The 25267-nt window shown below is 39.0% G+C and overlaps 1 protein-coding gene across 3 annotated transcripts in view; it reads left to right on the top strand.

The window, feature by feature from the left end:
* The window catches only part of MYO1B (myosin IB), a 112347-nt gene that overhangs the window by 26176 nt on the left and 60904 nt on the right, over positions 1-25267 (top strand). For all 3 annotated transcript variants that reach the window (XM_051787772.1, XM_051787771.1, XM_051787770.1), the window contains exons 3-4: positions 3611-3726; positions 22236-22330. In XM_051787772.1, the coding sequence (XP_051643732.1) occupies positions 3611-3726; positions 22236-22330 (211 nt within the window). The remainder of the gene's footprint in view (positions 1-3610; positions 3727-22235; positions 22331-25267) is intronic.

Genomic DNA, 25267 nt, shown 5'->3' with positions numbered 1-25267 from the left:
ACAGTACTTAGAAATGACGTGTAACAAATACCAACAGCTTTTCCAGCTGAATTGGGATTTGGAATTTTCTTCCTGCTTGGGGTATAGGAACGAGTGGTATGCGTTGTTTGGTGGGGAATGCATTGTCATTTAAGCTGATAAAAATTTGAATGCTCTTTTCTGCAGATGAAATGTTAGCCCATCACAATGTCTCCATGTGACATGACAGATGCACTGATAAATACCGAGTGAGAGGCCCTTTTGCTTTGGGTTCTGGACAAACACAGCGAGGAGACAAAAGTTGCCTTTGTGAGTTATTGCAATAAAGTAGAAACTGGAAAGAAGGAGGGAATATTATCGAAAGTCTAGTTAGCGAAACTTGAGGAGACAGCAGATCTTGTCCAGTCTTGCATAATGAGACCATGTCAAGATCAAGAAAGAAATCAAATCTCCTGACTGTATTCTGTGCGTTCATCATCATGAGACCACTCCTCTGGGGTTTCATTTTTGTCCTTAAACAGGGAAAATAAAGAATCTCTTTTGTCCCTGGGGTACTGTGGTATGGTCTCCCACTACTCTTGGGTGTTCTGCTTTCAGCAATGGAATGTTTCTGTGCTTGTCGCTTGCTCAAGGATTTAAGCCATTTATTTTGTTTGTTTATAATAGAGTTCTGGTGGGAAGACAGATGTTATGTGGGAAAGCTATTTTCCGGATCTGTTTATCCCTGTTATGTGGAATCTCTCAGACCACCATTAGCAAGTAGCTATTAGGCATCAGCTTTGAGAGATTGGCATTTCTAGAAGAGGAGATGTATTAGTTCTTGTAAGCAGCTTTGCAGCAAAACCAGTGATTTCTTGGCATGCTTTGGCTTGGTGTTTAAGATGGACAGGAGTATGTCTTTGTTTCCATATGGTCATTTAACCTTTTGAAATATTGGTATTTTAGGAAATGGTCTGTATTTGTTCATATCTGACAATAAAGAGCTGACTTGAATTCCCAAAATACATTGTCTAAGCAACAGTTAGCTATGAAGAGATGGTTTTAAATAAATCTCATTTGAATGCCTGTATTAAAAATTAAAAATCAAAGTTTTCACTTTCACTCATCGTTCTTTACCTTAACATTTCAAGGTACTTCATGGAACTTAGTAATTAAATTGTATGCTATTAAGGTAGCAAAATAGGGGCAAATCTTTGAGTTCTGAAGAATTAATGTTTCAAAATACAATCTTCAGGATTTGGCCTTCATCTCTCTTCTGCTGATACTTTCCAAAACGGATTTCACAACAGACTGAATTCACAAATTCCTAAGATTTAGAAGGAAACAAGTTAACATATTAATGTTTTATCAGGAAAGAGTCCTAATTGGGGTATCCATGCACTTGGGAAGACTAGAAAGCTTCTTACGCTTTGGGTATCTGTTACCCATGCCAAGAATCTGTAGACTTGCAAATTGCCAAGGCCGCATGTGTGCAGAGAGAGCAAAGTAAACACTGTAGAAAGGCAATTTCTGCATTTTCATCTTGTTCAGCCAGAGAGATTAGACATAGTTGGAAAGCGCTTTCCTCCGTAGGGGGAGGATGACCACAAAACTAGAACAATTTTTTCTTTGTTTGAAGAACATATACATAAGCACACGCTGCGGTTTGTGTTTAAGACAGGCAAAAATCTTAATTATTTTGGAGTTGATCTCAACTGTCTGTATCTGAATGCCTTTGAGGGTGCTACCCTCCCGAGTTGTGGTGTGAGGCAGATTGGAGCTGTCCCTCTGTTGGGTTGCAGAGGTGCGAGACAGCTCCACGCTTGCTCCCCCTCACGGCACTCAGCACGGGCCTTTGGGGTGAAACCAGCCTGTCCTAGGGTATTGGCTCTGTTCTGGGCTTGAATTCATGTCAGGAAATGCTTTGCAGAAGGTGCTGTCCAGTTAAAGGGAGAGGAGGTGTTTAGAAATGGTGAGGCTTGAGCCCAGTGGGTGAAGTGCTGTGTTTCATGGTAGCAGCATGGTACAACGAGTTGTCAGCAGTGGCTGCTTCTGATTCATCCTGTGAATGGTAAACATTACAAGGATGAACTACGAGAGTCTTTGGAGACCTCATACCACTTGTTTTATCACTGGGGTCTAGTTTGTTCCACTCAGTTTGGGACAGAAAATGCCACGTGAGCTCATATGGCTTGCCTGCCCATATACATGCTATGGAAAATAGGAAATATTGCTCTCCTTGCTTTCTGCTTAGGACCAAATTTAGTTAGCATTTAGCATGAAATTGCTTTAGGCTTGAAAGTTAGATAGGGAAGGGTTGCAGCAATTAATATTTTTGATTTGTGACTTCAGCTCTGGCAGTAGTTTGGTGCTCTACTGAACCTGTTGCTCAGAAACTTGGGCTCCTCATGCCTCTCCTCCTGTTTACATGTGCAAATTACAGCACTTTCCTCTAAGAAATGTTGAGGGGTGAAATCCACATAGTGATTGCGAGGTACTAAAATATCACTGCACAGAAGTAATTTAAAATCCTAGATCATTGTAAAAACTATTTTTTTTTCCTGTCATTAGTGTAAATGTAATCCAAGTAGTGGGAACCTGTGGCTTTTTGTGCACGGCTTTACATCTCCCAGGTTATCGGAAAATTGTGTTTCATCAGGTGTTAATTATTTATTTCATGGTTGTGGAAAGAGATACCAAACATCTGAGGTTTTATTAATCTTTGGTCAGTATCTGCAGGCAGGATGGAATGGGGTTTTGGCATTTTTTGCCCCTCTGGTGTATTTGGGTGCAGCCTTTGCAGCTGGAGGGAGGCCTAGAGAGCTGTGGGACACCCAGCAGTAGGCTCAACAAAGACAAGTTAATTGTGTCATGTGCAGGCATGGTAGTTGTGGTGCACAGAACTGGTCTTCATTCAGCTCAGTAGCAGATGGGATCTAACAGAGTAAAACAAAAAACTCCCTCTGCTTTCCAATGGTAATGGTGAGTATGTTTAGAATCTGGACACAAAATTTATGCTTCGCGTCATGGTAGAACTTTGTCAGACTTGAACTCTGACAGTAAATCTCTCCTTTGATGGAGACCTGTCAGAGGCTGTTAACCTTCAGGTTTCTTATCTGTGAAGCTGTTCTGTGCTCAAGGCTTTGGCGAAGTGTCATAAAGTTCCTCCTTGGGAAGGGGAGCACAGTCCAACTCCGGCATTGCCTTACGTGGTTTTGTGTGAGTGCCCAAGGGCTGCAGCAAAACTCGTGTGACATTTGCCATGCAGATGGAGTGAGTTCTTCGTGAGCATCTGTGTCCTTTTTCCTTTCCCTCCCCCAACTGAATTAGTCACAGAAATATAGTACTATTGGGCTTTCTTTTAAAGAATGTTCATAAGAGGCTTTCAGTTATGTAGAAATAGCTTCTTGGTACCCCAACGGTGGTTTTTGAGAAAGATTTAAAAGACATTTCTGAGTGTGTACACATATTTATTTATTGCTACAGTTAGGTGCTTTTTTGTTTGTTTGTTTGTTTGTTCAGGGTTTTTTGGGGTGGTTTTTTGGTTTCATTTTTGGTTTTTTTTCAGAAGCATTAAATGGGCAAACAATATATAAGCAGCAAAAGTATGTTAAAGAGAAAAATTCACGATAACTTTTTTTTCCTTCAACAGACATACATTGGCAGCGTGGTGATATCAATAAACCCCTACAGATCTCTACCCATTTATACTCCAGAGAAAGTGGAGGAATACAGAAACCGAAACTTTTATGAACTCAGTCCTCACATGTAAGTACAGCGAAGAAGTTTTAGTTTTCATTCTGTCCTGGAACAGATGGTACCAGCTGTCTCCCTTCTCAAAAGCTGTGTTGATTAAAGCAAGCAAAATGAAAATCACACCACCACTCCCACAAAATGAATTTTTGTTAGTTCATCTATATTCTAAAATGAAGGCAGAATGAGATACTCTTTCATGCACTTAGGTTCTGGTATGTGCATTTCAGAACATCTTCCCCTAATTATTAAAAGTAGCCATTATTACTGCATGGGAAAGTAAGCAGTGTGTTTTCAAGGAAATCTCTTCCTTTCGAAGTCCAGACTGCCTTGTGGAAACCTCTAGATGTTAAATATGTCTGACTCATATAGTGTTACTTTTGATATCTGAAACTCTTAATTTATCTTTGTGCAATGCAAAAAAAAAAAAAAAAAAAAAAACAAACCAAAAAATAAAAAACCCTCATGATGAATGTAGAAACATATTGGATGTGTCTGAATGGTAACTGTAGGAAAAAAAAAAAGCTTGGTCTTCTCTTCTCTGTGCTGGGTTGAAATGAGCTCACCATAAATATGCAATGCAAATTTTAAGGCTAAAATATATAGCAGAATTATTGGTCAGAGCTATTGAGAGTAAAGGAACGTGGTTAAGCCCTGTGCATAATAGGACAAAATGTTGATTGCAGATGTGGATACTATGGCTGAAAATGAGGTACCTGGGCTTCAAGGTCTGTATGTTGCAGTGATCATTTTATCTTGTCAGATATTTTTCATCTTCCTTCAGTGTTAGCTTTTAGGTTAAAAGGAAATTATGTGTGGAAATAGTTCTGGAAATTATTTTGTTCTGATTAATTTTTTGCCTTAAGACTTCATCTGTAACATTTCCACATGTGTTGGGCTGAAATGCAGATAGTGTGTTAATCAGATCAAATAAGCTTCTGGTAGTTCTTGGACCTCTTGGATCTGAACTCTGGCTATATTCAGGTTTTCTTTCTTCACAGTTTTGTTTAGCAAGCACAGTTGCTTGCTAAATTGACACAGTTCCTTGCTAAAAGAACTTTCTGCTCTGCTAATTCTGTTCAGCTGCATAAAATTTACTGTCAAATGATGGAATATTTTAAAAGTAAAATCTGAGAGTTAAAGTTTGTCTGATATTCTGAAAGACAGTACTATGTACTTGGTTACACCTTGAATGAAGTACATAGTATCATATTGATCTTGACATTTTTCCACCTCTGTTGAGAGATGATTTTCCATAACAAAAGTGGTCAACAATCATTCTTGTGTGTATTAACTTGTTTTAACTTGACAGAAATATGTTACATAAACATCATTCATCACTAATGACAATAATTGTATGGTCAGGCTGCTATCTCACAGCAAGAACTTCTTTGAGATAGAGCCCAAGAGCAGGAGATTGAAGTGAGAAAATGTTGACTTTTATGTCAGGAGATCTTGACTGCACTATAGCAGTAGACTTTCCTTGCAAGTTTGGATAGAATCCCAAATCAAGAAAAATATAAGCCTAATTTGTCTTGGACATATACCATCTCTCCACAAATTTTCTTTATTTGTTATGTCTCCTGTATGAAAATTTTGTCTTCTGACACCTGCTAAGTAGACAAAATATCTTTAAAAATAGAAGATTAGGAAATAATCTTTGTTATTGTTTCTTTTACCGATATGGTATTTTCAAACTGTAAAAATATAAAATGGTCTTACTTTATGGTGACCTTGCTTCCCTTCCCATCTGCCTGTAGATGCTTATAGGAATTGCAGAATCAAGAGAGTCACTTTAGTCTCTGCTAAAATTGGTAAACTTCTCACCATCTTTAAAAGATATTTGGAAAGTATTGTAGGTGTATAAAATAAGTGCTATGTAGGCTGCCTTATGCCATCTCTGACAAGCCTGAACAACTTTTTATCCCCTTTAATATGTAGTGCACTGTGCTGTACCTAAGGATTCATGCCAGTCCAGTTGTTCACTGTGTGAGCATGGAGCTGGTCCTTGAATGCTGGTTAACAGACCATGAGGTGAGTGCACAGGGTGGCCCTACAGTCCTGCTGGAGCCAAGCCTAGGCTGTTCACCAGTGGGGTGCTTGCCTGCCAAACTGGTCAGTACAGACCAGGAGTGGAGTTTGGGACAGAGCTGGCATCATCCCATCCTTGGAGCTTGCAGCTAATTCTAGGGTTGACTGCTCTGGCAGCAGCAAGCCACTGCTAAAAGCAGGGTTCAGACATGTCTGGGGAGGCTGCTGCACTTCCACAGGGACCTTGCAATCTTCAAGGTGGTTTTTTTTAGCTGCTCAGGAACTTTAATGAAGAGATGCTGTGAGACAAATTGCAATTTGTGGTATTTTTTCTGCCATGGGGGTAAGAAACCCTACATTGATTTGTGGAAATGTACATACCTACTTTTCTTTGATGTGTAAATCTCCATTGAGCCATGGCCTCTTCAGAAGTATTGATTGTGGGTGAGCCCACTGCACCATTTAAGTATGCTTTGGGGAAAGACTTTTCGTTCCTGTTGTGTAATCCCGAGCAAAGCAAAACTCTAGACTTTTTATAGGGAAACTAATGCATACAACCTAAAAAGTGTGTCTAGAAAACAAATTACATGTAGTGTGTTTCTTATTTCAGTGTGTCTTTTGTACAAATAATGTGATTTTGTTACTAATGGTAGCTAGAAAAATGCAAATAGTTAATTGAAAAAATTTTTAGCGGTGGTTTGGTTTGAGATTCCTTTAGAAACCAGGTCAGTATGGCACCAAAACTCTTCTGTCAGAAATAAATGTGCTGTCACCTGTTGGCATGATAACTCACATTCTTTGATGTCTGTAATTTTGGAGAGAACCTCCAGGTTTGGGAACCTGAAGGTTTTAAGTGTCAGCATCTCTAGAGTAGTCTGCCATGGGACATTCCTGCAGCTCTGGCTCTGTGTGGGAGCTCCTGGGAAACAAGGAACATAAATCATGGTTGGTTATTTTCCAGTAGTTTTGTATGACCTTCCATCTGTGCTTGAGGTACATGTGTGTGTTCCAGTGTGATGGATTCATACAGGGAGGGTGTTCTTCAGAATGCCACCCATCCCAATTAAATAGCAGGCTTGGTGAGCAAATGAAAACAGAAGGAAAGAGAGAAGTATATAATGCCATGAAGGAAATCCATACCTGGAGTTTTTTTCCATATATGGTCATTGAAGGAAACATGGGAGTTGAAAAATCTGTTCAGGTGTTTTCTTAGCCCTAATCTCAAAGAGGAGGGAGGGAGGGAACACCTAATCATCTGCTCTGTGTTTCCTCAAGAGTGTCTGTGAGAGTGACTGACTCTTTCAGTGACGCCAGTTAACACTTAATTGCAGGGTTTGGACAGGGTTGTTTTGGTGTTTTGTTTTGTTTGGGTTTTTTTCTTTTTATTTTTTTTTCTTTTATTTTGTTTTTTTAATGATCTTTGGAAACTAGAGTAAGGCCATGGCCACAGTTTGAATGGGCAGCCAAGCTGAATTTCTGGGAGAAAGTTTCTGATCAGGTGATTTTGGATAGAGTTACACCTGATAAAATTTGATCAAAGAGATTTTATTTTAGTAGTTTGTTCCTCTCTAAATACACTACTGTTGTTGTGGCACCATATAATAAAGTGTTACTTTTCTAGGTCTTCTGGAATGCTTGTTTTTCATAGTCTGTGGCTATTTGCATAGTTGTAATAGGAAGTTTACCAAGCTTTTTAATTGTTGGGTTGTTGGTTTTTTTTGATGTTTTGTTAATCTTGCTGGTTTTGTCTTTATCTGCAAGGCAGGATCAAACTTGTCTCTGACTTGATAGGGCAGAGTATGACATTTCAGTGTTCAAACAGTTTGCTGCTTGGTTTGTGCAGTCCTCTCATTTCTGTTCTGCTCTCTCAGTTAATGTAATTACTCTTTCAGTTGATGTAATTGCTGCTTTGCTTACCTTGTGGGTAGACTGGTCATGAGAGCAAGCCAAGGTGTCTGTCTTGCTATTTCACATTGATTTTCACCGGTGACAAAGGCAGCTGCTGGTGTCTTTGAAGTGAATGCAATGGGAAATCAAGTAGATTATCGTACCACATATTTGTAACCATAATGCTGTATCACTTTCCTACCAGTAACAGATTTGCTTTAAGGGATTGCAGAATAGGTGCTTTCATGCATTTCCTATCTTAACATCGGTTCCTGGCTACTAGCAGCTCTCTGTCCCTGGGAGGTGGGGTGGCATGTGGCTTTTTGCTCCCCTTTGTGTTCTGAGATGCCTGACCTGCTCGCTCTAGAAGAATCACAGGTTATTTTGAGGCACAAAATAAAAGTGGCAGCTGTATTGCTAATGGCAAGATACAAGCAAATGAGGGTTTGGTCAACGTGCATTTGTTTTAGCTATGCACTGAAGTTTTTATGGTGAGTAACTAGGAGCACAGTAAAAATCTGGAGAAGGCTTTTGTCAGACATCTGTTGAATTCCACTTGGGCAGTTTTGCTGTATATTTTATTTACTTGTTATTAGTTCTTTTAAATCAGACATTCCTGAAGAGACAATAGTTTGCATGTAAAGCTTTCAAATTTAGAGAAACTTAAACTTTTACAGGCAACTCCAGAAATCCAGCTTGCCTTAAATGGAATACAAGCACAGATACATTTGTTAAAATGTAAGAATGAGGAACTTATTCATGTTCCCCATTTCAAGGATTGTCACATAGATAATTATTGGGACAAATCATTAACTTGTGGATATCTGCAATTACTCTGACAATAGATAGTGTTTACTGTTTCCTTTTCAAGTTTTGAGCTGAAGTAAGTGGTGAATATAGAAGTTATATTTTTGCTTCTATCTTTTTCTTTTTTTTTTGCTGGTGTTCCAGGATTGCATGTCTTTGGAAACACCAAGATTACAGTAACTCTTTTTCTTCTATGATGTAAAGCAAATATTTTTGTCTGAAGTGTATGATAAACCCTCAGCTGTGAACGATAGTTTTTAACTATATGTAAAACTAAGCTTTTCCCCATAGATAGCAGAGTTGTAAGATACATAGTAGCTGTCTTTATTTGTTGAGGAAGGGGGTGGTGGAGTGAGAGCCTGTGATATGCTTAAGTGTCCTTCATTGCCCCAGTATGTTTATTTTAACATTTCCGTTTCAGTTTGTACTTTCCTAATCTTCATTTGCCTTTGTTTTTTTTGTTTGTTTTTTTTTTTTTAACCACCCGCTCCATGATATTGCTCATCTTGCAATGTCTTCTTTTTAGAGACACTCTGTTCTTATTCCTAATAATTCTTTACGTTTCCAGAGACCCAGTCTTTGGACTTGTTCATGTGGCTCAGCTGAGTGCTGCTTTCAGAAGAGATATATAGTTGAGGGAAAATGATCACTTCAGAGGTTAGTTGGCAAAATCTGTGACTGATAGAGATCATAAATAGCAATTAGGGAGGCCTGTCAGTACCTAATTGTTAAACCCATGCTAGGAATTAGTTGAAAGAGAAAGGGGATGAAAAAAAAAAAACTACAGAGAACATTGAAGTCTTATTTTGGCAGGGGTCAGGATTATTGCTCTCTTAACCTCTCTAGCGAGGCAGCACTGGATATGGTGTATCCCTGAATGTAAGTCCCTCAAGCATAGAGATGAAAAGAGGATGAAGCATCACACTTGCTTCAAGAGTCAAAAGACTTTGTGCCTGAGAAGAGCCTCTTCTGTTGCAGTCTGCTCTCACACCACCCATGGGATTCACAGTTTCCTGTATTTTACACTTGGTAGGAGACCTCAGAAGTCCTTTTGAGAAAATAAGAGTTTTGAGGAGGGCAGTTATCATGTGGCTGTATTGAAATGGCCGTCTCATTCTCTGAAGAGCATTTTGGAAGTGATTTGCTGACTTGAATGCTTAGGGTATGAAGCAAGATTTCTCTTGCATACGACAATAAATTTAGCTTTTCCCTGAAATTTGAGCAGGGCTGTTTTAGTGGGTTTGGACAGCACATAATGCAACCATCTCACCCCAGTGCTCCAGAGGTGGATGTAGTCTTATTGACAAGAACAGTAGTTGCTTGTTTGCTGCTGGTATTAGATTGCATGAAAATTTATAATAACACAGAATAATACAGGAAATGATTTATAGCAGGATGTGTGGCTGTAAGGAGGCTCCAAAAATGCACCCAACATCCAAGAAGTATACACAGACTGAAAAAGCAGTGTATAGATGAATGTTGTACTTTATTTTAATTTTTAGAATGGTCTGGAGTGACATTCAGACTGGATTCCAAAGTTTGGTGGAATGAGCCTTTCCTTCAGGCCTCTAAGTAGCGCTGTCTAAATTAAGGAATGAAAAGGCCCTTTAAATCCTTTTTCTATGGCACTGGTGCTGTCATTCTTCTGTGAGTGTCTGGGACATGGGATGTCCAAGATGAGAATGTACAATGCCATATTGTAGCAGCAGAGCTGTCGCACAGGTGGGGTGGAGCTGCCAGAGCTGCTTGCACACAGGCTATGTGGAGTCAGGGTGGATTTCTATGCTCTTGTGGCATTTAAACACTTCCTAGGCTAAGAAGGAGTATATATAGAGACTATAGGAGATATAAAAAGCATCAAGACAACACTGTCTCCCAAAATACCCCAGGGGATGGAGAGTACTGGCTGCTGCTGGTCTCGATCTTCTGCATCTCTCTGTCTTTTAGAAGATACAGAAGCATATTCTGCCATGACAAAATTATTCAAAAGCACCAGATCCACTGGCTTACAAACCACTGAAGTGTCCACAGCTATGCCAGTTGGCAGTGCTGTCAGCCACAGCTCCTGAGGTCCCACTGCCAGTTCTGTCTCCTCTCTGGGCAGGGCCCACCTGGGTCCGCTAGAGCCTGCTCATCCATCAGTTTCTCCTTTGGAGAGGTGGGTGTGGTCCTAGCCAACATTTGTGTGTCCAGTGGGCTTCTTGAGGAAGCTTGCAAAAACGTAAGGCTTTGGGTACCTTTAAAATGTAGTGAGTTGGTAAGGAAAACACTTAACTCGAGATCTGTTCCAGATGCTTCTGTAACTCTATAATTGTTGTTATGGCGTACAAAGGAAAATAATCTTGAAGCACCCTTCATGAATTAACTGCTGGCTTAGAGCCTCCACAAAATAACTTCATTTTCAGAACTGTTTTCAAATATTTACTCATACCTCTGTACACAGCATACTTCACATTTGACTTCAGTCATGTTGGGGATCGAGAGTCAAATGTTTTTAGTTATCTATGGTGATCTCTTTCTCTCTTCTTTTTTTTGCATATGAGTGTATTTGTTATAGTCTGTGTTTATTTGTAAGCACAAAAAAGTTTGGGGTTTGGCTAGATTATTAGACCAATGATAATTAGGGAAAAAAAGCAAAAAAACCCCAAAACCTTAATATATGTTGGAGATGTGTGTAAAGGCTTCAGTAGTCTACATTAACGGTAACATTTTGCCAGATCCTGTTTCTCTCATTTTCCTGGAACTGGATTGTTCTGTCTAGCATTCATATTATGCCACTGGTATTTTTAGGATATAAAATGCTGAGGGTGTTTTTTTAAAATTAATTCACATTGTCACGTAAAGTAAAATGTTCCAATAGCTTCATTTTTCTTTTCATTGGAATTTTGGGGCTTTTTTTACTCACTGAAAAGGATGACTTGTACTTATAAAGGAGACACTGCTATATTTCGCTTTCTAAATGCCTCTGAAAAGTGAGGGCAGGTAGAGGCCCTGTCAAAAATGAGACAAATCCCGTTTTATGCGTTGCGTGTTCATGGACCAGAATTTTCATTATGCCCTTCCTGCACTGACAGCGTGGTACTCTCTTAAGATCTGGGATTTCAGATTGCAGTTAAGAACAGCTGTTGTCCTTTCATTGGAAGTGTCCCGTTGTGTTTAATGGTTGTCTTTTTTTCTTCTTCTTTTCTTTTCTTGAACAATTTAGAGCACACCAGGAAATGCCCATCTGCTCTGCGAGGAGCCTTTGTCGTGATTTTACATACAGCACAAACAAGGCTAATGTTTAAAACCTTAAAGAAACTTCAGTAAAATTTCAGATATTGTACCACCTTTAGCGTCAGATCGTTTTCCATTCCATCTCTTTTTATGGGCAACATTATGCAAAAGGCTGCTTTTTTCAGCTCTGGGTACATTATAGTTAATATAGTTTGGGTTATTAAAGATAAACTTTTTCATGTTAGGAATCAGGAAATACACAGTCTTAATATTTACTGTCTAGCACACTGAATAATCTTTTACTTATGTTTTGAACAGATAAGAGAGCTGGGATTGGGGTTTACAAACAAAGGTCCGAACTACAAAGGCAGTTTAATTGTGGTTATTTCAGTAAATTAGTTCAAATCTGCATTTTTTTTTGTATACACACTTTCTGTTTTACATATTAAAGAAATGATTTTTAGTTGCTTAACCTTGTGGAGTTCAAGCTGCAACTGATCATAATTACTCCAAGATGACTTTTAGTGAGAATGTATCCACAGGATGAAAAAACCCATGTGCTGTTGACATCCTCCTTGAGCATCAGCATTCCAGCCAAGGATGTAGGTGCATTACATTGTCCCTGGAAATAGTCCACGTGGGCTGAACTGAAGCCTCGTATTTGAGCAGTCTGAAGAAGGCTTTCATTTCCTGCTTTGACCATTCATAGAAAGATAATTTTGGACGTATATCCACAAGTCTCATTCACAAACTTGGCAAATGCTATTTAATACACTGAATACACACATTAGCTCAGTGTTGTACCTGAGCTAACAAGCTCTCAGAAGCTCAGATAAGCTTCAGTGCCTACTTTGCCTGGGGGTTCATGACAGGTATTTTGTTTGGAAAAGAGAGCTGGGAGGCAGAAATTAAGTTGCGTAAGCCTTCTTAGCTTCTTAACAAACTACTTGGTTTGTTAAGAGAACTTAAGAGTTACTTGCAAAATTAAAAAAGATTCAGTAACTCCTTCTGAGTAGAGTAGCAGCATAACTATGTAATTACATAGTGTTGACATTGCCTTTCAGATATTTTCCAGATAACTGAAATAATTTTATTTGCAGTTCAGTCACTGTTGTCTCTGATAAACTTGTAGGCCCACTGCCTTCTAGCTTTTGTTACAGAGCCTAGATTTCAAATCTGATGATTGGCAACTTAACTTCAGCTTACAAATAGCTATGAGGATGTGAGAATACTCCTACTGCCCCTCTACTCTGCTCTGATGAGCCCCACCTGCAGTGCTTCATCCAGCTCTGGAGTCCTCAGCTGGATGCAGCTGACAGGAAGGACACTGACATGTCCACATGATTAGAGGGATGGAGCATCTCTCCTGTGAGTAAAGGCTAAGAGAACTGGGATTGTTAGATCTGGAGAAGAAAAGGCTTTGGGGTGACCTAATTGCAGCCTTCCAGTACCTGAAGGGAACCCATAAGAAACATGGAGAGAGACTGTTGACAAGAGCATGTAGTGACAGGATGAGGGGGAATGGGGGAATGGCTTCAAACTGAAAGAGAGTAGGTTTAGATTAGATATTAGGAAAAAATTCTGTTCTGCGAGGGTGGTGAGGCACTGTAACAGGTTGCCTAGAGAAGCTGTGGATGCCCCACCCCTGGAAGTGTTCAAGGCCAGGTTGGATGGGCTGTGGAGCAACCTGCTCTAGAAGAAGCTGTCCCTGTGCATGGTGGAGGGGTTGAACCTAAATGATCTTTAAGGTCCCTTCCAACCCAAGCCATCCTATCATTCTGTTTCTATGGTACTGTGATATGAATTTGGTGGAGTGCTTGGGATTTTTTCCTCTGGCAATCTGTTGCCTTCCACTGCAGTGTGTGGCTGACATCTCTTTACCTGTCTTATCACTCCAAGATGTATCTTTTTATGTGAGATGATGTAGGTCTTGGGTTTGTGCTGCATTCTGGAGTTTAGTTGTGCAAGGTTACGCTGTTGTCCTGTGAGGTGAGACCTTTTAAAGCATGTCCCTTTCTATGAAGTGAGTATGTGAAACTCCACACCCTACTTCACTGTTTTTCTCCCCCTGAGTGCTGGAACATGTTTCTTTACTTTAGAATAAAGGAATAAATTTATTTTTCACTCTCCAGTTAGCAAAGTAGAACAAGCTTATTTGGAGAGCACTGATACATCTGCAATAAAATTATTTGCAGTGAGAGAAGTCCCTGTGTGAGCATGTGGTAACAATAAACACATATTGTGGAAGTCAAAACTTGACTTGCCATATCTCTGCTGTTACTGCACTGGGAGGAAATTACTTATTCCTACCTTCTGACTTCAGGGTGATGCTTCTTAAGGCTGCAAAAAAAAGCAAGATTTTCCATTTGCTGAGCAGGAGTGTGTTTTCTGAGGCAGAGACATAAAACACTATGTGCTAAACATTTTTCCATGTGAAATCATAAGAGCAGCACTCTCCCCTTCTCTGCCCCAGGAAACCCCTGCAACCAGTACATGAGGAATAATTGTTTTGCAGTGTTTCATTGAGGTGGAAGATGAATTATAGTGTTATTAGGGGAGTCCTCTTATAGCATGCTGTTCTCATGGTGCAGCAGCCTACTCAAAGCATTTCTTGTTCTGTGGAAAAATATTTCTTTTATGTAAAATTTGGTCAAAGCTGACATGAACTAAATACGTGTGTTTGACCAGTGAACTTCCCTGTGTTTCAGACACACCCTGTATTAGGCACACAAACTAGTTCAATTTTCTGTAAAAATACTGAGAGTCTGGATATTTCAGTGCAGAAAGGGAACGACTGTTTTCTCCTCCTCCCCCATGTCCTCACTGTCCCACCAGCCCTTCATTTTCATATATATGCAAGAGCTCAATTCAAATATACTACTGCATAGTTGAAATAGTAAACTGGGATTTTAAATAATTTTGTGCCCTCTGGTTAAACTCTGACAGAAGCCAAGCATGGCAAATCAGGTTGCACCTCTCTTCCCTTACTGTTCAGCTGTCTGACCTTGCTACTCCATTTGAACTGGGGAAGTGGAATAAATCCTAATTTTTACAAGCCCAGCCTCAGGGACAGCAAAGCTTCAGAAGGTCCATGTTGAAACACAGATAGCTTACCATCAGCACTTCTGGTGTGCCATGAAACTGCTTTCCCTGCCAGTGGCCACAGGCTCGTGTAGTGCAGTTGGGTTGGCAGTGCAGGGAAAAACCTGGAACTTCTGGTGCAGAATATGGCTATGAATATGGCTTCAGCATATAGTTTGGCAGTAAAAACACTCAGCGTAAGGAGTTGGCCGGTTTAGACAGTCATTAAATCAAGCATGCAATTGCTGATTTATCTTAGCAAATAAACAGCTAATTAAATACAGTTTTTGATAAAACAGTGGAAAACACTTCCTGTACTTCCCTTCAAGGGGACAGTAAAATGATTGGTTTTGTAAACAGAAATGCCCAAGAAATTTGAAATCCTTGCAGTGTATGTTACAGCAGACTGCTTTGGTATAGGTCTGTGGGAGGCCTGTCTGTGTCCTCCCGTGTGACCATACAGGAGCTGGTTGGCTGCCTTGCATAATGCAGCCCAGTATTTGGAGTGAAATTGTTTTGGTTACAAACTCACTGGTAAATGCTGTGGAATTGGGATTTACCAGTTGATGCTAGTATGGGTGGGGAGGTGATAGTTATGTGCCATCCAGCTGGCTGATGTAATTTCAAGGAAAATGGGACTAATCAAGGGGGCGTCCAAGCCAAGCTGCTTTTCTGAAAAGCAAGGTGGTATTTGCTTCCCAGCCTTGATTTATGTGTATCTTCACTTTAGCTGACAAGAACCTGCTCCCAATAGGAGTTTGCTGTTTTAATTCCCTTCTTGAGGCAAATTAAGTCATGAGTTACTTCCCTTCTTTAGGCAAACTAAAGTTACACCTGTTGTTTGTGTGCAACTACAGGTGTTTGTGGTGTGTACAGCTGGTATTGGTCCATGTTAGTTTGGTTTGGTATGCCCTGGAGTACCAAAATCAGCCTGGTGTTCCATGGTTAATGTGTTGCCAGGACAGGGGATGGACTTGCTGGCTGCATCACCAAGGCTCTGCCTACTGCTCCCCTCTGCCACTATCTTACATTACTTTGGAGGACCCAACCTTGGGCCTGTGCCCAAGTCAGTCTCCTGATGGTCTGCTGGGTGTATTTCCCTACCAACTGACAGCACTGAGCTGTTGAATGGGATGTGGACACTCTTACAGGTTTGCTAAAACTTAGATGTATTGTAGTCTGGATTGGAAGGTGGTGTGATCATCCTCAGCTACAGAGATCCTGTTTTGCACCAGTTGAAGGAAAATAAGGCAACAGCTGTGTCATAGGCTCCTGGTAAAAGGCAGGCATCTTGTTTTCCATCATACTAATGTGCAGCTCTAACAAGATTCCTCAGATGTTGTTGAAATAGGCAGAAAATCAATGGCTGCATTTTTGGCTCTTGTGTACAGTGCTGGGGAAAGATCATTGTTGGTTTAAAAAAATAGTAATTTTTTTTACTTACAGTAAAAGGAAGTGATCAAAACTGATAAAGTCTGCCTTGAAATGGAAATAGGTGACATCCTGTGAGAGGGAAAAGGATCAGGCTGTGATGAGCTGCAAGGTTGTGCAGGCACAGTAGTTGGGGAAGAAGCATTGGCTGAACCTCTCTGTGGGGAGGTTTTTGAGTTGAAGTCCATTGAACATGTCTAAAATTTGCCTCAGTCTGAGAAAGATGAGATTTTCAGCAAAAACATTTTTTTTCTTTTTGTCCAGACCTCAGACTATTGGCCTGAAACAAGTCTTCTAAACCTGTGGTGTATGTGTGGGCATCCGAGGGTATATTATATTCCCAGTCTACCAGAACAGAAAATAAATCTCTCTGGCTTAATATTAGCCTGTGTACTGAAGTGTTTTACTCTTGAAAATCAAGAGTGTCTTTGTCCTTTTCCCCCTCCCTTTTTCGCTGTCCCTTCCCTTCTGTAAATTACTGCTGCTTCTTACAAATCAGATAGGCTGATTTACACAGCTTTGGGCTTTATTCTGCATCTAATAACGTCACAGTTGCTAATGTGAATAACAAAGCAGGAAGGTCTACGCAGGAGGTACCCTTCTGCTGTATTAGCCATGTAGTATTGTTGATCAAACAGGTTTCTGTGCTCACCAGGAAAATAAAAATGGAGAATATGAATAGGAGAAAAGGTTTTCCATCTGTCTTAGCATACCTCTTTATCCTCGTGTTTAAATTTGGTGGTGTTTTTTTGGGTTTTCTTGGTTTTTTTTCCTGATTGGCATTATTGAAAGAGCAGCTGCTTGCCTGTGAAGGTCTATCCTAGCTGATGCTCCATCAATTCAGCTGTTACTTTATTCACTCCAGTGGCAAGCTAATCAACCTTTTCTTTTCAAGTGTGTCAAAGTGCTGAACATGAGAGAGTTTGTAATTATGGAAAATGGGAGTACACTTTTTATCCTTAGGGCAATTAGATTAAATGATTCTGCACTATGAGCTAATACTATAAATAATATCTTACAGTTGTTTTCCCTGAATGGTGAATTTTCCACTGAGTTTCAATGCGCGGGGGAACATATATAGTGATGATTTACAATGTAAAGCCTCTAAGTACCTTATAAAATTTCCTTCTACGCTTTCCATCTCAGGTTTGTTTTTATACTCAAACAAACTCTGATTCTGATGTTTTCCCACTGCATAGTATGAGAGAAGGAAATAATTACTTTGCTGTTACCCTATTACTGAACACTTCTGTGCATTCAGAAAGAGAAGGAAGGAAATCAAATTATGCTCTTAATTAAACTTGAAATAATTAAATTATATTTTATGTAAAATTTATGTTAAAGGTGTATCTACAATTTACATTTTACTACTGTTCTTTTTAGTCTAGCATGGTATACAGTCTTTGATAAGCACTGACTTTTAGTATCCTGCCAGTGTGTTTAGACACAGCTGAGCAGAAATGAACCCTGGTACCAGAGCTCTGCCCTCCGTGGAATTGGAATGGTCAAGAAGAGATTTTTCTAATTTCCTTTGAAAGTAGCAAATGGGGTGTCAGTTGCCAGCCAAGATTAAGCAATAGATGTTCTAAAATGGGGACCTAGAATCTCTGAATCAAAGCAACAGCTGGTGAAGATGGGATGAAGTGAATTGACTCTATTAGTGCATGAGAAGAGCAATTGGAGGGAATTTAAAGTAGTGCTAACTAATTACTGTTAATTGAGAATGCTAAGGAAAATGAGAGAAAGAATGAAAGTGATAGCAGAAAGAAGAACCAAAGGCTGGCAAATACTGATTCTTGTGATTTTTTGCTTAAAGGAAAAAGATGGTAGAAAAGCTGCTCCCATGAGCTGAATTTCTGACAATAAGAGCAAGGGTTTTATACCCCTGGTGTAAGTGTGAGTGTAATCTGGAGGGTTCAAATGCAGCCCTAGCACTTGGTGCTTGTTTCAGCGTGAGTACATGGGAACCTTGCTCCTGTCTCTTCCTGACCCCGAGTTTATGTTTTAGCGTAGAGATGCTGAAAATTGCCAGAGCCCTGTGGAAATTCCCCTTGGAGGCCTATGCTGTTTCCCTTTGTTAGAATTTTTGGGTTAGGACTTTGTGACAGATCTGGCCATCTGGAGCTCGTGGCTGAAAAAGCCTTGCTATAAAAAAGCAGAGCCTTCTTACTGAGCTAGGTGTGGGTGGCGTTTCGATTTCAAATTGCTTCTATACTTAAGTGTTAGCTAAAAGAGAACTCCAGTAAATATTTCTGTGTTTGTTGTGGTAGGAGAATGTCATCTTCTTTTATGAAAACCTAAAAATCAAAGGAGAGCTTATTATAAGGTATGGTAACTGTCGCTGCTGACACACTCACCAGCTAATTCGAAACACATGGTTTATAACTGCTTTTTAAACTACAAACTATTCTAAAATTTTACTTAGGCTCTGTAATTGTGAGGTGGCTCAAAGAGTGGTATGTGGTTTAAAACTATAGTTGCAAATGTTGACTTTACAAAGCCATGTCTCTTAATGTTGCTAAAAAGAAGAGTGGGATTCCTTGTGGTCTATAGATCACTGAAATGTGTTAAACTAAAATAACGTTGAATGAAATTTTTTTTTTAACAAATAGGGAACAGCGTAAAATTGCATTTTTTTTTTGATCACGTGGAGTTTGAACTAAAAGACTCAAAGTTTGTTTTTGTTTAGTTTTTTTTTTATTGTAAATATGGAAGGCAATAATAGATAGGAAGGACTGTGAGGCATAACGGTGTGCCATGAAAGTCAACAGGATACTTGAATAGATCTTTTTCTTTTAGATAAAGATCTTTGTTCAGACTCTGACATAAATGTGCTTATGCTGTTTCTTCAGTGCCAGAAAGACAAGGAAATCTTAGTTGTTTAAATAGACTCTTGGTTATTCCTTCTCCAATTGAATTGTTGGAACACTGGTTGAAACATCAGCACTAGATTTTAGAACACTTCTACTAGGTAACTTTTGATACCTACTTTTTCTTTTGTCTATAGTAGGTAATATTTGATATACTGGTGGAGTATTAGGCTTTGGTGGATTATGTAAGTTGTATGCCAAGCATCTCTGACTGGATTAAACCAGAACTGGATGAAATCCTCCTCTCTTCTCCAACTTCAGAGGCCTCATTGCAGTATTAGACTCTCAGTTTCTCTGTGGAAGAAGGAGAAAAAGTATCATTTGGAGTTTTTAACTATGCAGTGCAAGCAGAGTTAATAAATACATCAAGCAGTAAAATATATTTTGACAGGAGCTGTTGAGAAACTTAAATTCAGTGTATTAGAAAAGATGAATGGGTACTAAGCTGATTAACTCATAACTCAATATATCAACAAAGAGAATACTTTCTCTGTGCTTGATGCCGACTTCATTTTCTGGTGTGAAACTACTGCCAAGAAAGTTGTTTCAACAGTGAAAGTCTAGTTGATGGCTGAGATTGTTTGAGGGACAGCAGGCACAGAATGAACCATCTAGTCTCTAAGAAATGCATCTCAGAGTCTTATCTTCTTGCTGAAAGTCAGTTTTCTTGGTCAGACCTGTGGAAATTGTTGAAGACCTGTTAAAGTTGTCTCACATGGCCCACGAATGCTCAGCACAGTTTATTCCTTTCATCTTCATCCTGTTGCTTTTTATTTTTTCCTTGCAAAAAGGTAATGTGTGCTGGAATAAGCTTTTCTGAGTGCTGCGCCTTGTACTCTTCAATTTACAAGTGTATCTGCAGCAGTGTTCAACAAATATTATTAATTTCCTAAACATGTCCTGTAAGAGAGTCTGGTAAAGCGTTATTGCTACTGTAGTTTGGATTCCGGGCAGTAAAATGGATGCCAGAAATTGTGTCATGGTCTCGCAGCAGCAGCAGAATATTATTTTTTTAGCTAGTTCTCCAGCATGTTGGCCACTTCACAATCCAACTTTGTTGTAATGCTAAAAACATTACAGCCTGCTACTTTCTCGTAAACAGATTTTCACCTCCAGTTGAACTACTGAGTTTAAATGCTTCAGTCACCATAGCAGTATTAAGGTTTGGGAAATCAGTCTTTCTCCTGGGTTCAATGGTATATGCACCGAAAGGAGTTAATGACCTTTGATTGTGGGTGTTAAGTGAATGGCCCAACCATCTGTGCAGAGAGAAGAATTGTGATTTAGTGCCTTGGACAAAAGTAAGTTGGTGAGAAAAGCAGTGAGAGAGACGAAGACCCATCTCCTGTAACTAGGCAGGCAGATGTGCTGCAGGAGAGAAGAAAGGAGGGGGACATAAAGAGGGGGGAATCAAAGACATAAGCATCCTTGGCAGGTACTAGGGAGGGAGGGGAAAATCTTACTGTTTAGTGGCAAAGGAGCTGTAAGGTATTTTATTTACCCATTTTCCAAACTTTTCAGAATACCCCTCACTTGGTACACTGGTCTCTTGCAGGGTGGTTGAGCTGGTAACATGATGAGACCATAAAAACAAACATGCAAGCAAAACCAAAACCCCAGCTAGGCAAATATGAGTCTAGTACTGGTGAGGGATGAGGAAATAGAAATGGTGTTGCACATGCATGTGATGATAAACTGGGGACAGCATGACATGCTCTTCATAAACTTTTTGGGGAGAGAAGCCTGGAGCTAAGGGACAGTGGTAGCAATAAATATTAGTATATGTAGGTTTAATATTTAAAGCTTTCAAACTGCAGCAGTAGGAGCCTCTAGAAAAGGCTCTCACTGCTTGCATTGTGTTGTTCGTGCTTCCCTTAACTGGTGTCATGACAAAGAGCTTGCTTTTCTGTAAAGGGGCTGTGGTTGCCTGTGAAAACACTGCATGACTAGTTGTTCAAAACAAATACTTGATCTGTTTGCAGTTATCAGCTGAATGCAAAGCTCCTGAACTGTTGTAGAATAAAGAATCAGGTTTCTAAAAAGTGTGTTGAACCTGCAACGATTATGCATTTTATGTTGACCTAAGAGTTCATTTCTGTTTTTCATACATGGCTTGTTTGCTGTAAATAATAAACAACACTTTTAAGTACATACAAAGAGTAAATATTTTACTAGATGGTGGTAATGTAACAAAGCCCTTGGTCTGTTGAAAATATGTTTATTTCATGTAAAAATACACCATGTTTGACTATGAGATTTTTTCTTCAATTGTGTAATGCCCATGTGCCTTTCTATTTGGATTTTGCTTTTATGTCCTTCTTTCCAAGGTGTTCTAGTGCTTAGTTTCTGGAGTCCTTTATTCCATGAATTGAAAAATGCATTGGAAAGAAAATCTTTACTCTTTCTCTGTCTCAAAATTACTGCTAAATAAAACTAAATATAAGAAGGCATGTGCATGTCTGCAAAATATATGTTGCTGCATGGCAGCAGAGTACATCTGGATTCAAATTGCAGCCCAGGAATTCCAGGGTCATGATGTTCTGAGCTCCAGGAAAAGACACCTTTGGTACAGGAAAGATGTTTGTTCTAATTATATACTTTAGGTTCACTACATGACATCACATTTACTGAGTTAAGAACACAGTTATTGGGAAATAATTCTGCGTATTCTTCAAAAACCCAGCTATACCCAAAGGCTTAGAATGCTTTATATAAGGTTGTGAGATTTCTTCATACTGAGTTGAAATTGCAGCTTACTGTATTGTTAGTGCTCAGGATTCTCCTGTTTCCTTTTCCTTAGATGTCTTCAGACAGAACACGTCCTGCTGATGCATTGACATTTTTTCAATGAAGCATATGACATTTTGTTTAATGAAGAAAGCTTGCTACATTTCCCTAAAGTTCTGTTATTTTGTTTTGACTATCTTAAGAAAAACTTAGAGATTATGCTTGCATGCTCCTGGAGAAAGTCTGAGTAAGCCTCTGAGAAAAAGTATCCATTTTGCTTCTGTGAGGCTTTATGTTCTGAAAAGTGAATGCCTCACCACTTATGGAACATTAGCACTTGAAGGAGTTTGTTTTGTTGGGGTTTTTTCCCCCCTGCCTGGATATGCGAAGGACAGATTGTAATTATTGTTGATATTTGTGGTTTGTTTTTTTTTTTTTCTTCCAGTTCTCAATTGACTTTTTCTTTCCTTGCAGCTTTGCTCTGTCTGATGAGGCTTACAGATCTTTAAGGGACCAGGACAAAGACCAGTGCATCCTTATCACAGGAGAGAGTGGAGCTGGAAAAACAGGTAAGGAGCAGTCTGGATCTTATTGAAAAACCATTCAGAGTTATTCAGAGTCTTTCAAAGTGATGCTAGAGTCTGTAAGAGTTGAGAGATATCAGTATCTTTTTGTGTCTGGCCATTGCAGAAAATGAGTGCTGTCATGCTGGTTGCTGTAGGTGTGAACTCACATAAACTAGTGTTTTTTCACATTGTCACCAGGATGAAGTCCTACCCCATGTTAATACAGTGTCCTCATCAGTATGCAGAGTCATACCAAAGTAGTGCTGTTTTTTGACAGAGTATTGTAAGGGCCACAAAACACTTAGGCTCTGCTGGTGGGAAACAGGAAGACATAGAAAACGGAATGCTCTTGGTTTTCTAGACTTGATGCTTCTACTTGTCTCTCAATAAATAGATCCATTCAAACTGGATTATGTTCTTTGTCTAAGGAAAAGAAATCATAGTAGCTGATTACTTTGGAAATTTTATCAGCCTTTTGCACACTGTGCTCAGCTGCAGTTCTAAGATAGGCCTGTGTTCCAGAACACTCTGTTTCTCAGGCAAAACTGAAATTTCCTTGAAAATGACTGCTGGTTTTTAAACTGGAATGTTAGAAATCAAATGAGGATTGCATAACTGCAGTACATTTTAGGTAGACCCTAAAAAAGAAAGAAGCCGGTTATTTTCTGAAGTAGCAATTTAAAACAGAGGTGACTTGCAAAAGAGGCAGCGGGTAGGAAGGCATACATCTGTTTCCAAGTAATTTGAGAGATTTTTCCTTTGACTCTGAGAATATGTGGAGCTTTGTGTGTTATTCTGAGCAAGATTTAAAGTGGGTAACAAGAAGTCGCTTTCCAAGCCTTTTGTGAAAATATAAAGTGTAGGCTTCATCTTCTGTTTTCTTTGATCAGTGGCATCCAATTGAGAGATCCTGAAGCCTTGTAATATAATCCTTATTTACAGTTTAGTGTTTTGTAAAACATGTGTGTTCAGTAAAAATGTGTATTAAAATAATCAAGTTCTTATTAAAATGATTCTGATATTCTGTCTAAAAGTTCAGACTTTAGAAAGGAGTTCTATATTGGTATTTTTCAATGTCTTGATTTCCTCAGGAACTGTGAATTATCAAGCACCTCATAAACTGAGATACATTTTATTCATTTATTCATTTGTTAATGGTAGATTTTGATTTGTATAGAGATTTTGACTGTTCTGTAATTTTCGTAGCCGTATGGGACATAATATGAATTGTTCCTTCTTTATAAAGGTAAGTAGATAATAATATAAAGTCTGAAATTCAGGTCAGTAATCAAGTTGGAGTCTGTGGTATTCTCTAAAGTTTGATGTAACTAATGTTGCTGAAATGAGACCATTAGCTGAGAGGTCAAGTTTTCATTTAAAAAAAAGAAAGGAGGGCGAAGAGGGTACAGAGAAAGTTCCTGGAGCTGAGGAAACAAACTTCTTAGTACAGATACTATGTAACTGTTTTAAATTTTTGGTAGCCAGAGCATCTGGCATTTTTGCATTGAAAGAACTGAAACTCAACCATCATCAGTTGGATCTTTTTATTTACTTCTGATTTTGTTTTTTGTTTCACTGCTTGTTTATATTGTTAGTCGATAGTAACATTGGGCAAGAAAAGATGATACATCGCAAGAACAAGTGGTCTGTTTAAACATTTTGAGATATTAAGGTGATGATTCCCTTCCTGATGTCTTTCTTAGACCAAACAGAGTTCCTATTAAAGGAAAGGAACTTTATTTTCTTTCACTGGTGTTCAAAGCCTATCTTGCAGTCATTGTGTGTATACTATTATAATAGCCTATTTGCTGCTTCAGTGGACACTTCTCTCAGTGACTGGGTAGCTCTACTTGAAGAAGTTGAGCGTTTTAGGAAATATTTCAAATTAAATAATTTAATAATTCCAAGCTCTGAAGGGAACAGATTCTTAAAAATGAGAGCTGGGTTCGAGGTGTGGTTAAAGGAGATGGGAGGCCTTCTGGACACACCTATAATTCTTGCTCCTCATTTGCTTCCTGTTTGCAGGTTTTCTCAGTTTTCTCTGCAATATGGGGTAGTAATATAATACTAACAAATAAATTTGATTAAATAGGAAAAAATCAAAATCCAAGGTATGACTTCTCATCTGTCAGTTCTTTCCTGAAACGAGACCCTTAAATTTGTAACAGATCTCAGAAGATCTGTTACAAATATAATGCAATGATTTTTTTTATGGCCACAGTCATGAGTTGATAGGGTTTCCAGCTGTTAGTAATTACATTGTATATCAGCCGATATTGCCTCAAATTTCACTATCTTGCATCATACCATCACAGACTCTCTTTGTAGATAGAATCCTTTTTCAGCTGATCTTTGTCCTGACCAGCAAAAATATAAGGATTGGATGGATTATTTAATATTTGTTTCTGTCTGTATATGAACCCAGCTTTGAGAGTCCAAAACTTGTTCCAGACTTTGTTAAACGTTTGTGCCTTCAAATTCATTTCACTGTTTGAATGAATGCTTCACTTTCTCTATTGGTTATACTTTCAAACAGAATGCAGCACATTATGTGATGTTGCAGTTAGTTGTTTGCAGTGTACTGTAGAGTTGTAATTACACCTGTAGAAGTGTTGTATGTTTGTACTTGTTGTGTATCTGCTGATATAAACTGATTGAATTTTGTGTCTTGATACTGCTTGAGCCTGTTTTTTTTCAGGCTAGATTAAAACATTTCCAGCATGTCAGCAAAGGATAATGTTCTTTCTTTAAAGAATGCCTCTTATTGAGGCTAAATGAAAAAGTAGCAGGCAATGTGCCAGTGGTGGCTTCTTTAGTTTGGGCAGGCTCTAGGTATTTAAATCAAGAGATTGCTGATGTAATGGCATGGGTCTCATAGCAGGATATGCTCCTCCTGCGTTTCCAGATGGTACAACAGTGTAGAAGAAAAGTGAAATTAAA

This window comes from Manacus candei, unplaced genomic scaffold (genome assembly GCF_025592945.1).
Source record: "Manacus candei isolate 608988 ecotype Guabito, Panama unplaced genomic scaffold, ASM2559294v1 h1tg000023l, whole genome shotgun sequence".
Lineage (NCBI taxonomy): Eukaryota > Metazoa > Chordata > Aves > Passeriformes > Pipridae > Manacus > Manacus candei.
This window is presented reverse-complemented; position numbering and strand designations above follow the sequence as displayed.